We start from the raw sequence: 13,538 nt of genomic DNA on the forward strand, positions 1-13,538 counted from the left end.
ATGTTTATGGCGGAATGAGCAGACGTTAGGGAACTGTGTTGTAAAAAAATGTTATTAAATTTTATGATTGTACTAAGAATCTTCAGCAGCACTCCATACGTTGCTAATCCAAAATACACCTCTCAATACGGGTATAAACGTGGCATACAAAGCTTTTCGGAGTTCAAGGCTTCAAGGCGGGAACTCCAAGATGCCCAACGATGCCTTCATCGACCCAACGGTACCAACAGCATGCGCTTTGATCTCATATACTTAGCATGTTTATTTTCAATATATATATATATATACTTTTCATAGTTCTTGTTTTGTTGTTCTCCTTTCTAGTGATCTTCGCATTTATCGTGTTCCTTCATACAGCTGCTAATTGTTGTCGAATCGACTTCGAGTTTTATCCATAATTCGGTACATAACCACGTGCAAGTGCTTATGATCTCGATTGTTAATTTAAACGTGTTTCTTCCGTGAACCAAGATTAGGGTCAGACCATTTTGCCAGACCGCTTGGATCACGCTACATTGCTCAACTGCTGCATGACCTTATCAAATTTGTTAGCATATGTTAATAGTGCCTCTCCTGCTGTTATGTATTCGAACCACGGTTTACTATCCTTTCGCTTAAATGTAGTAACAATTTTTGTTTTCAACAGTCCGTTACAAGTGTTTCGAGTTACGAAACTAGCGCTACAACTTTGCTTCGTTTGACTTTCTCACCTCTCGCGTTATGTTAACCAGAAAAAATAGAAGAAAAGCAAAAAAAAAAACAAACTCGAAAACAATAGTAAACGAAAATATTACGCTATTCCTCCACTCAATGACCGGGAGAGATGGATAAACTCGGGGAGAATATAGCCTTGCGGATACAGGATTGCGTTGGCTTAAAACCTAGATTAGCAAAGCTTACAAAGTATTTATTAACGTTCCTCACCTTTGCGTATAATGCACAGTGCAATCACTGCAATGCCTAACCTTAGCTACGTTTTCCTTGTTTTTCACAAATTCTAGTTTTGCCCCCGTACAGCCAAAAATTGACTAAATAAAACATCTGCCCAGCACTGACCCGTTGGACACATTGAGGTCAGCGCCACATAGCATTGATAAATTTGGTGAATTGTGAGAACCGAACGTACACATCAATAACCGTATCGTGTGGAGCGCATTCGCAGCGGCTCCAAAACTTATTGATGCAATTCCTATCGAAAAACCACCTCGGGTGGACCTTTCATACAACAATGCACATTGTAATCTACCATGTTCGCTCCTACAGCTCCGAAAGTATATGTTCATCTAGCAGTGCCCTGTTAGCTTCCTATACTACAATCTTTCTATCGTTTCCCCCGTTGGTAGCAGTTTAACTCGGGGACGATATATTTTGTCAACCCTTGGTTTCATCATTCATAGGCAAAATGTTATCCCCCTTTCCGCAATTGTGTCGATTAATTTCGATTCTTCTATTGTAATCCTTTTACTTTTGTTTGCAGTCGAAATCAGTTGATAGTAATTTTAAGTTTTTCACTAATGACAAACGCTCTTAGGAATCAAACATTTGTTTTCTATAACAGAAAATGAAGAAACATATTATATGCCAGTCCTCATTCGTACATACCCCACTGTTATGCTTCTTATCGTATTGCCCGCACTCTGCTCCATTCCAGGGCAACTTTCATACCTTTTAAAATGGTGCTCGAAATGTGTGTGAATGTGTTATTTTTGCTTCTAATCCTCTTTATCACCTTATCACCCTTCCGTTTCCTTCTTGTTTTCGCTCACACTACCACACCACCCAGTGGCAAAGCCGAGACTTTAGCGAGAACGTACCATTACCGAGAGGGACCGCGCCAGACCGAAGGAACATTGTCCCAGGCGTTCAAGGCCTTCTCCTTACTCGAGTACTGGCTTCCGAGGTTTTGCCGGTTTTGCCGTCAATGGAGGCGGTGTCGAGGCGGAGCTCGTCACCATCGTTGCCGCTGGCTGAGCAGGACTCGTCGTAGCAGTACTGCTTGCATTATTCACTTCCGTACTCGTAACTTCGGACAGTGGAGCATTGTCTGCGTCCTGTTCGGCCCGGCTCGTCGCAATTGTTTCATCGTCAGCGGGACCATCTTCCGGCTGCATCGGTTTAGTTATCGTGCTGCTCACCGTAGGCGAGGATGTCGGATCAGTAACGTTCGCTGATGGTGCGGCTGCGACTGCCGCCGTCGCCGGGGCGCTGCTACTGGCCGCATTGAAGCTCAAATCGTTCGCATCGAACAGGGAGGATGTTTCTTCGTCAGTCGTTTGCGATATTGAGGCGGCACCGTCTCCTGCTTCCCGGTGTAGGTGTTGCTGTACCGCCGGGGGCTGTGGCTGTGGCTGGGTTAGCGAATCTTCGTCCGGTTCAACATGCAGCGGCATTTCACCGGGCTTCAGATTGCTATTTACCGAACGGGAACTATTATCCTGCAGCGGGCCAACTGTGGCATGCGTGTCATCGCTTCGTTGTCGTACGGCTGGTTTAGGTCGAAGATCTTTGAAAATTAAGAACAAAATGAGCGTTCAAAACGTTGAAATGTAAAGCTTCCTTTTATTTGACACTTACCAGCTTGTGAATTGTCCTCCGTAAACAGTCCCATGATTGGATTAGAATCATCCGATCGTTTCATGCTGGTACTATCCTCATCGGCACTACCGTCGCCATGCAAACCGGGTCCACCGGCAGCTGCGGTACTCGTCGGTAATTCTTTCGCGACGAACGAACTCGTCGTCCCTTGCCCGACCAGATGATGAGGTATGTGCGGATTATTGCTGGAACCGGTCAACGCCGCTAGCTGGCCGGGCATCAGTCCAGCACCGGCCGCCCCACCCTGGGCCGCTGCAATGGCGGCCGCTTGCGATGGAGTGAGCGATTTGCGGGTCTTCTCCGCCTTGCGCCATAGTGTGATCTCCTGCTGTTTGAAGTACCGCCGGTCTTCGGTGTCAATTAGCACCAGATTCAGGAAATAGCGCACCGAGAACTTCTTGTTAATCTCGCGCATCGTTACGGTAAGATCGTAACCGGCGAGAAACACGCGTATCGGTATGCTTTCACCCTTCACCGGTGAACCGTCCATGATTTCGTACTTGGCAATGATTTCATTCTCGGTATACATGTTAGGTCCTACAGATTGGATGGCACCAACAAACGTGCATCATTGATTAACAGGCTGTCGAGACAAAGCGAACAGACACGATCGAAACGATATACTCACCCGAACCAGTCTGTTCCCGCTTGATAATGGCTATTTCCATGTGTTTTATTTTGATGCGCACCAACAGAAAATAAATTTTGCCCACGATCACATCCTTTAAGTGGTACCTAATTGGAGGAAAGACATGGTGTTAAGCGTTAGGGATGGCATTCGCTCGTTCCGCAGGGTTTCTGACTCACTTGCTCTTGTTGTACTCGAACTCAATGTGCAAGCAGTCCTCGATGCCCACCTCCATCTTTATCGGGCTGTTCGCATCCGGGTAGCTCGACAGCGTATGCACGGCAATGTCCACCTCCCGGATGATATCACTCAGGCGGCGAACAATTGTCACCCGCAGGAAATATCTGGAGCGGAACGGAACGAAAACATTAGGTTGGTCAGAACGCAAAGTAAAATAAAAAAGCCGATGCCGGTCCAATTTTGCATACCGTAATCGCACGTTCGAGCCGACGTACACTTCGTACGGTTTCTCGACGTTCGCAAACTCGAACGGATATGACGTATTCTGGATGAGATCGCCCGGTCGCGCTAGTTCGCGCACGAGGCTCAGGAAATCATGGTGATTGCCTCTATCGTAATACAATTCAATTTGACCTGTAACGACCGTAACAGAACGATTTAGTGACCGAGGAACGAACGCAGATTCATTTGACATTCGTTTATCGATGCTCACACCACCACATCGGGGTGTAGTTAATTTATGTGTATTAATATCCTTCACATTCCTTCCCAGTATGTTGGGCTGAAAAAGTCAACAAATTGATAAAAGTGCCCTTGTTCCTAGTAGCGCGCGTATGTTTGCCGTTTGTGATAAGAATGCTTCTACGAATGAACTACGCAGGGGCAGCAACATTTTATCCGAATTCCTTTCCTGCTATTGAACGAATATCAATGTATGAAATTGGCTAAAATGTGACCTTCCACGAACGGTCAACCTACTTGCAATACACTGATTCAAAGCCTAATCCATTTCACAGGCCTGCTACCGTACCGAATCAGTCTACATAGTACGGAATTGGAATATACCAATTTACCAATTCACACGCAAACACACACACCGGCTAAACTTTCATTCACGATCGGGGCCTCTCAGTGATATGGTCGCGATTCGCAAACCGAACCACACACGGTGGAACGTTGCGCATCCATACAAATAGCGCACTTACCGATAAGCTCGATTTTGATACCCTGGTGTTCCAGCTTGCTGCCCGGTTTTTTTAGCGTTATGTTCACCTTTCCGCCCACGGTTTCGCCGTCATAGTACAGCAGGTACTTGTCCTTCTTGCCGTCCTCTGTTTTGATTTCCGCCTGCTGACGGTTTTCGGCCCCGTCGAACAAAATATCGATGTCAGCCGACTGGCCGAAACGCAGAAAATTCTACCAAAAAGGAAAGTTAGGACGTTATCTTCTATGTTGCTGTACGATCACAGTAGCCTTCGGTGATCACTTCACAAGCGCAAGAAATAGGATGGCTTACCATGATTGATTAAATAATATGGTTTCCCTTCTGGTGAAGAAATCGGGATCGTGCTTGTGTCAGTCAATTTGTCCGCCCCAATCACCAGAGTTCAGTTACGACTGCTGCTTTACTCTTTTCGACTTCCGTCCGTTTTATCACTTGACCGATATGGGTAGCAATAACGTTACTTAACCAACAGCCGGAACACAGCCGCTGCAATCGATTAATATATTTGTCCGCCGCTATTCACTTCTGTTCGATGTTGCTGCTGCTTTTGGAGCTACAAGCACAACAAACATTCAAACTTACACGCTTGCATACGCACAAACACACACACTATCGCAATGCACGCACACAAGGCACCAGCATCAATCTTGCACTGTGAAAGCTGTGCCGAACACTGCAAGGGCTTTGCACGCTTGCTTCAATTAACAATGCACCGATGTGACATAGTGGATGATTCTGTCACACAAAACCAGAACACCACTTCCGGCCCACCCGGGGGTAGTTTGATGCGGCTTCCGTTCTTCCGCTACCCGCAGACAGGCGGGGAGTTAGAGATGGGAAGAGTGGGTCTGCGGTTTCCTGCCACTTCCGTCCGCAGCTGCACTTTTGAAGTTGGTGCGTATTACTGCAACCGTATCGCCACCAGTACTAACGGTGTGCAATAGTTTTGTCTACCTTTGCTTCAATTGGGAGGGTACCGAAATGGAAAAATGTTGTGGTATGCAGCACCACCTCGCCCGCACTAAGAACAGGCTGTGCAGCGCTAGGCGACGACGACGGCGACGTTCTGGATGTAGGGACGGAGAATTCGCTCGAGAACAGATTGTATTATATAAGAACGACCTGCACATACGGACGCACAATGCCTGGGGGAAGTTTCACGCACCGATTGGAAAACACTTTTCCCGGTTTGGCGATGATGAAAATATTGCTTTTTCGACACTTTTCCGCGCCGCTGAACCGATCGTTCGTCGTGTCTTTCTTCGTTTCGTTCGTGATTAATTTTTTTTACCCAATTAGCCCAAATTGACGACGACTGTCATTTTCCGCTTTGACGTGTGCTGTCAAAATCACCGGAAAGGGGTAGGACAGTTGGACCTTTTCTTTCCACTTTGAAGAGCTGCGAAGTGTATCGATTTCTACGAACTGAAAACTGTTTCAGGACAATTTGTATTTTACAAAAAAAGTGCTTCAAACTGCAACCTAGTCGAATTGAGTACAGAATTTCTTGATCCAAGTTTGTACATAACTGGTAAATTACCTAGCTAGCCTATGGAATACTTCAGCAGTATTCATTTGTGCCCTTGAAACGTTCGAAACGTATGTTCATTGAAGCTTTTTGTCTGGCGTAGGTTAACATTTGGCACAACTTCATCGATCCACGCCGGATCGATCTCAGTTACGTTGCGTAGATAGTTTAGGCGCGTTGCTACCAGCTCCGTGTAGATCACAACCGGCGGTCTCAGTTTGCCACAGATGGAACTGGACGGATGAATACGCGCTTTCAGCCCGCTAGTCGAAGTCAGGTAGAGATGGTCCGGTTGCTTGGTGGCAATGTTGGCAAACAGCCCGGTCAGCAAACATTTCGCTACCGGTATCGTATCAGTGCCGCAAGAGCTGGTTGGAATGTTCAGCGCTTTGCAGATTTCGCTCAGCTGCTCACGAATTGAGGCGGCATGCGTTAGATTGCGTTCGTGCAGGAAATTGTCGAAGCACCACATCTTGGGTTTAGCTTTCGTTTTAAACTCGTTGTACACCTTCAGCAGCGTGATGTGATCGCCCGATTTGTCGTAAAACTTCGAGTGCGCGATCAGCATCTGTTCGCGCTTTTGCGCACTGTTGGTGAAAATGTTCTCGCCCGAGAGCATCGCGATGATTGTTAGCATCTCTTCCAGGCAACCGAATTTCGGAGCCGAAAGCAACATCTTGGAGTATTTGGGATCGAGCGGAAAGCGAGCCATCTTGCCACCGAGTGCGGTAAGTATGGGATTCTCCACCGACGAGATCGCATTCAGTGCCTTCAGCTCCAGCAGTGCTCCGACGATCGCCTCTTCCGGTGGTTTATCGATGAAGTCAAAGTCCTTATAGTTAACGCCCATCACGAGCAGATTTAAGACAGTGGCAGAAAGATTGCAGCGCAGAATTTCCGGTGCTGTCATTTTCTCCAAATGTTCATACACTTCCTTGGAGTACGTTCGGAAGCAAATTCCATCAGTAATGCGACCCGCTCGTCCTGTGCGCTGGTGGGCCTGCGCTTGTGAAATCCAGCACACTTTCAGCATATCCATACCAGTGATGGGGTCGTACGAACGCACTTTAGCCCGCCCACAATCGATTACGTACCGGATGCCATTAATGGTAATGGACGTTTCGGCGATGTTGGTCGCAAATATAACCTTCCGAACGTTGGTTGGCGCCGGGTTAAAAACGTCCAATTGTTGCGTTTGTGGTAGAGCTGCGTACATAGGATATACTGCTAGTTTTGGAAGGTCCGATGGAAAGCTCTGAAAATGAAATGTTGTCATAAGCCACCAAAAATCCCATGAAGCATTTACTCTCCCACACATTTACCTTAGCTAGCCGACGCATCTTGTTAACCGTGGCATCGATTTCTTCCTGCCCTGTAAGGAACACCAGCACATCTCCAGCGGGTTGCGTTTGATGAATTTCCACCACCGTCTTCAGACACGCCTCAATGTAGTGCATTTTCTCTACCATCTGGTAAACCTTGACCTGGTACGTACGTCCTTGTAGATACACGATCGGACAGTCGGAAAAGTAGTTCGCAAAGTGGTCACAATCCATCGTGGCCGACATAATGATAACCTTTAGCGGGGCCATACGCTTGAGGGCTCGTATTTGTTGAGCTTTTTTCACCACCCCGAGCAGCACGTCTGTCGCAACGGTGCGTTCGTGTACCTCGTCTAGTATGATCACGTTGTAGTTCCGAAGCTGTCGATCGGACAGTGCTTCACGGCACAGTATACCATCGGTCATGTATTTGATCTGTGTGTTTTCCGACGTCATGTCCTCAAAGCGCACCGTATAACCCACTAAATCTCCCAAATTGGTGCCCATCTCGATGGCAACCCACTTCGCCACGGTAATGGCAGCCACACGCCGGGGCTGTGTGACGGCAATTGTTTTGTCTCCGTTCAGTCCGGCTTCATAGATGAATTGGGGCATCTGCGTGGTTTTGCCACTTCCCGTTTCACCAAGTACGATGATGGTGGTTGACTTCCGTACCATTTCCATCAAACTGTTTGAACGGGGGATTGGAAAAAAAACATTAGCCACCGGCAAACCGCGTGGGTGTATGGCGTGGGAGACTTACGATTTGCGCACCGAGTAGATTGGCAGCGAATTGCGCTGTTGTTTGGCATTATCCTGCTTCATGTAAGACCTGGAGTACTGATTGCCCAGCGTGCTATTACGACTCGAAAGTCCAGAATCCATCATGTCCAGTTGCTTTTACAATTCTAGACGATTTTCTATTTGAACCACAATAATAAAAGGCCTGCACAACCGCGACGTAAACATTCATACCGGTTTGCAAAACACGCCGCCGTAAATGACAGTTGGGCGGTCGGGTTTATGATTATCGTTCAAGGGCTCGGTTCATATTCGGCCGCCCTGGTACAACATGAAAAGATTTCCGGGACAACAACCAAAAATAAAATAATAATTATCACGCTACAATACATTTCTTATTCATGATTTTATCGCTACCTTTTGTCAAATGAAATACAATCCCACAATTTAAGCGCTTCCACCCGCTATGTCAAAAAACGGTTTCATTTTTTTGCCGACCAGCTGTCAAAGGCTTCGCGCATAGACCACATACTTCGCATTCATTCGTTCGTTGGTTGTTGACTTCTTCTCGTGGCGCACGCTTCGCTCCCGTTTCTACCAAAAGTATGTGTTTCGTGAAATGTTAAACAAAGTGATAATTGTCCAGCTTGTAACATAAGCATACGTGAAGTATTCCAAAATATCAGATAAAAGAGCAGAACGCACCTCGTGCTATTGTTTTTCAATTTGGCCAAAAAAGCATACGAAAAACTGCTCTCCTCTGTGCGTGGTATAGCATGTTTTTTTTTGCTACAAGAAGTCCATCTGTTTGTCCCACTTTTCCCACTGCGAAGCATAATTCTGCACACATTGGAGTGTGTGCTTATGGGCCTTCTCGAAATGTGCATGTGCAGTGCCGTGAACCTGCTGTACATCTATTGCTCAAACTTGTATTACCAAAGTGTTGCTTAGACCTGATTTCGTAAATCCATTGCATGCTGAACACGCCGAACCGAATGGAGTTTTACTTTCCGTGCTGTGTGTGTGTATTTTTTTTGTGTTCGCTAGTGAACAATGTTGCAAGAAGTGCCCGAGGCGAGGTTGCATTAGCCAGTAGATAATTATCTCTTCTATCCAGTAGTGTGGCCTGTACCAAAAGTTAACCATGCGGAATTTGCACCATCCATGGTTTCGTGCTATGGAGTGCCAGAGAATGAGCTGCAAGCCAATGCATTGGAAACGTTCTCCCAATCATGTGGCAATGGGTAATTGAATAATCGGCTCACGATAGCAAATGACGACCACAGCCCTGTGTTGTGCGGTATGGCTTCCAGCTTTAACGACACTAACTAATTCACAAAGGCAATGAAACACAGGGCATTGTGCATCAGCACTAGTGCAGCCGAGAAATGTATTCGTTTTTCCAGGATGAAGACGCCGGTCTTGTAAAATCCACATAGCGAGAGCAGAAATGCTTATCAGTCGCATGTGCACCATGCGGTCATGACCGTGGATCAATCGAGCAAAACCTTAATCTATCGACCGAGAAGCTATTTGTAAAATTACGGACATTCCGCCTCTGTCGATTCCGTATCTGTTCGATTTAGACAAATCCCGCTTAATACATCAAACCGGCGCAACCATCGTCCTCGTCACGAGCCAGTTGCTTTTGATGGTCGTTATCTTCCAACAGCTTTCGTGAAACAAAGCGGAAAATCCTGTTACCACCTGTTAACTACTGTTGCACTATCAGACACTAGGTCACCGGCAGCAAAATATTTGACCGTCGCGCGTGTTCTCGTGCCGTAATCCAATTCTCCGGCTGGTCGTTAAGTTATTTTTATCGTAAACGTACGACACGCCGTGTTACGGAAGGACACAACCCATTTAAAGGTGGATGTGTTTCGTTACTTTTGCACATAAACCCAAACCCAATCCGACCAAACCCGATTGGACTGTTTAGGTTGATTGATTAGCTTCGTTCACACGATGCTATGGTGACTATTTCGCACACCATTCTCTACATCACACATGCTGCTGTAATGAAGAGCGTAGGAGATTACCATGGTTACAAATGCCAATGAACCTGCGCCTGCCGTATGTAAGTTAATTGTAAATCCCCGGACTGCCCGTTGCAACATTGTAACTTTTCCCATCCTTTCCGTGACCGTGATTGCTACACACCCTATTCGGTGGTTCATTGACGAGAACATGCAAGCGTCGGAAAGATTTGTTTTACTAACCCAAAAATAAACATCAACCCAATGCAAGCCCAGTACACTGTACGTTCCCGGTGGTTCGTCCACGAGCATCGCTGCCTCAGGGTGATTGTGAAAGACAGCTTATAGAACAGGTGTTGTCGCAAGGGGGTTGAGGTAGGTTTCGCAACATCATACCGCCAACTATTCTACGTACAGAGATTTCACCAACATTTCGAGTACACCGGTAATTGGCGTAATTGGATTTGAATGTCAAGATATGTGGGAAAGCGTGAAAGAATGTGCTTGCAGCGTTGTCTAAAATAGACGACCTTTCATTTTTCATGCCGTCCAAAAATGTCTTTCTAACTTTTCCAACCCCATAAATATACTTAACGGAAGTATGTTATCATCTCCAGATAACCTTAACGCTCCTGAAATTACCTTTTTCATCTGTATCTTCGGTTGGGTTTTGCGAGTGAGTAAATCATTCATGAGTTTTTTTGTTGTTCTCAGCTAAGCACAGCAGATGGTTAATGGTTCTAAACACATCGTATACCGTTCGGATAGAGCAACATTGAACGGAGAAGATTTCGTGCGTCATTTGCTGCTAATCTGTCTGAGGCGCCTGAGAGTACCTCTTGCCCACAGGGTCATCATGGGTCACTTGAGTGGAAGATTTCGTTTTTTTTTTCTTTTGCATCTCCCTCTCACTTTACTTCGCCTTTAGCATGCCGTTAAAGCATGCTCGATTCAGTGTTTGCCGCTTAATGTCTGCAAAATCTCAACGGACACGTATGTTCGCGTAAATACTGCGAAAGCGATCAGCTCATTAAAACCGGCCTGAAGTTTAAGAAGAGAAAAAAACGCGCCAAAGATAACGTGGAAGTGCATTGAAATATAGCAGCCAACGTTATACAAACTGTCGAATGTAAATGATGATGGAAAGCGTTGGCTTTATTTGTAAACAAATGTTGCTGTTTATCGCGCACTCCACTGATTCGGTGGATCATGTGTAAGGTTCACATAATACGCGTCCCGTGTGCGGACAAGAATGTACTGTGCTATCTCGCACCGAAAGCCTTATCTCGTTCCGACCATCCGAAGAGTCACAGGAAATGTATTACTTATTTGAGAATTGAACATGTCTAATAAGAAAACTTTTCGAGTAAAAATAATTGGAATATTAATAAATTTTCTGTAATACTTTCAGCTCGCGCTCGGTGCGAATCAAAGAAACGGATTTCTTCACTGTCACGATCAGAATAACTAAACTTCAACCCAACATCAAACATGCAAGATGGTCTCATTTCCCGCGCGGGAGCAACTATCTACAATGAGACCTACGCAGGAAAAGGGCCCACCAACTATGACCCGATGGACGGCACGAGTCAATACTCGCCAGCGAAATCCTGCGCCCAGCTGTCCCGACCATCTCCTTCGCCCGCACACACACCAAACGGTGATTTCAAACTCTGCGGATATGAAGGTACGATGAACTCCTGCGGTCCGCTGGGCGATGAATGTGTACCGATAACCACCGGTAACCCACTTGGTGCAGGTACCGGTAAGGCAGACATCTTCGGTGTACTGGAATTTTGGTTAAGATTGCGATACGACCTGACGACCGTACCGTGGGAACAGTGGAAAACGGTCCAGCTGAAGAACCCACGTGCGGCTCCCGGCTGTGCGTACATTCCGACAAAGGTAAATTAGTTTTGTGCTGTTTGGTTTGGTGAGATAACCACCTGCTTTCTTATCGGCAAGTGATGAAGATCGTGATAGTAGATTTATGACAGAGATCCCGACGTGGTGGAATCTTTTTGAAGATAATGTTGTTTTAAAGTCCTTTGATAAGCTCGCCGTCGAAAGGGCAAGTGATTGATGTTTTACTGCCTTTAAATTAACTCCGATAAGGAAACTGCCGGTGATCGTACAGCAAATCTGTCATGAATCATTACGCGCACTTTGTCCCCCTGTATCAACATCACATAAGGAAGACCCGCCGGTCAACTGGGGATGATTAGTAACTAATGGTTTTTCTTGTGTTTTTGTTTTTAGGTTGAACATATTGCTAACATAATCACACACGGGACCTGGGTGTTACCTTCGATGTATGCTGGATTACAGCTTTACGATCGGAGCCACACGTCAGCGCAAACGTTGGCCGCCGTCATTTACGGTGCCGCACTATCCATGCTGTTTTTCGTGTCGACCTGCTTCCACTGTGTCTGCTACTGCAATCACAATCGCCCACTGAAGGATGCGCTGCATCGATGCGATCGTGCCATGATTTACATCTTCATTGCCGGTTCGTATTATCCGTGGCTTAGTCTAGGCCACACGACCCACCCACAAATCGTTTCGGTGGTAAAGTGGAGTGTTTGGGTTATGGCGGTGCTGGGCATTGTCTATCAACAGGTAATTCATTGCGAATATCCGCATGATTAATAGAAGTTTTCATAGCTTTATCTCATTTGTCCTACTTTCCACAGATGTACCACGAACGGTACAAGTGCTTGGAAACGTTCTTTTACGTTGTAATCGGACTCGGACCGTCGGTTGTGATTGTTCTCTGGGGCCACGAATTTACCGGAATGTCCGAGCTAAAGTTTGGTGGCATACTGTACATTGTAGGTATCGTGTTCTTTAAATCGGACGGACTTTTTCCGTTCGCCCATGCTATCTGGCATCTGTTCGTGGTTTTCGCTGCATACGTGCATTACTTTGCTATCATGACACACTTGTTCCCGGACTCAAGCGCCATCGTTATGCCTGTGGTTGATTCCGTGGCTGGTTAAGTTAGTTGCTACTAGCAAAAGATGCTAATGGTAGACGGTGATATTTATCAATTTTTCATCCATTCTCATATGCAAAGCGGGTATATCCGGGATGAACAAAAAATAATTGGTCGACGGTAATGTTTTTTTTTTTTGTTCATACAACCTTGTGTTCATTGTTTTTATCATAGATTTGGTTATTTCGTATAGCGTAACATAGATACTTTGAGGTAGGATAGGAAAGTGTCCCTATAAACTAAAGCAAACAATGTATACAAAGAATGGCATACCCCACTTAGGAGAAAGGAAAAGTTTCTTAGAAACGAATAATATATTTTTATTGTAAAATTTTCTTACCAGTGGTGCGAGAAAATGACTAACAAGATGCATCCTACCGGGTGTAGTTGCTAACGGTTCTCAATTTGCCCAGATACGTTTCAATCCTGCTCAACTTATTGGTATCTTTCCAACCTTTAAGTACTAGGCATTTTTTGTCTAATGGTAATACTCAACTAGGATGCTATATATTCTGTACTGTTTTTTTTCTCGAAGCCTTTTCTTAAGTTAGTGTACCTTTAGTA

At 45.7% G+C, this 13,538-nt stretch overlaps 3 protein-coding genes across 3 annotated transcripts; 1 reads left to right on the plus strand and 2 right to left on the minus strand.

Annotated features, from left to right (window-relative positions):
- Positions 1-1,877: 1,877 nt before the first annotated feature.
- LOC128713012 (vacuolar protein sorting-associated protein 26B-like) lies at positions 1,878-5,133 on the minus strand. Its single transcript, XM_053807876.1, has 7 exons — positions 5,116-5,133; positions 4,390-4,600; positions 3,652-3,817; positions 3,403-3,567; positions 3,224-3,330; positions 2,575-3,132; positions 1,878-2,503 (listed from the first exon to the last, which is right to left on the minus strand). Exons 1-7 carry the CDS (start codon positions 5,131-5,133, stop codon positions 1,878-1,880), a joined length of 1,851 nt encoding a protein of 616 aa, XP_053663851.1.
- Positions 5,134-5,980: 847 nt separating this feature from the next.
- LOC128714601 (ATP-dependent RNA helicase DHX33) lies at positions 5,981-8,144 on the minus strand. The gene is made up of 3 exons (XM_053809473.1): positions 8,023-8,144; positions 7,260-7,947; positions 5,981-7,192 (listed from the first exon to the last, which is right to left on the minus strand). Exons 1-3 carry the CDS (start codon positions 8,142-8,144, stop codon positions 5,981-5,983), a joined length of 2,022 nt encoding a protein of 673 aa, XP_053665448.1.
- A 3,326-nt stretch (positions 8,145-11,470) lies between these two features.
- Positions 11,471-12,978, plus strand: LOC128714471 (monocyte to macrophage differentiation factor). Its single transcript, XM_053809345.1, has 3 exons — positions 11,471-11,884; positions 12,239-12,598; positions 12,673-12,978. Exons 1-3 carry the CDS (start codon positions 11,471-11,473, stop codon positions 12,976-12,978), a joined length of 1,080 nt encoding a protein of 359 aa, XP_053665320.1.
- Positions 12,979-13,538: the final 560 nt, after the last annotated feature.

This window comes from Anopheles marshallii, chromosome 3 (genome assembly GCF_943734725.1).
Source record: "Anopheles marshallii chromosome 3, idAnoMarsDA_429_01, whole genome shotgun sequence".
Classification (NCBI taxonomy): domain Eukaryota; kingdom Metazoa; phylum Arthropoda; class Insecta; order Diptera; family Culicidae; genus Anopheles; species Anopheles marshallii.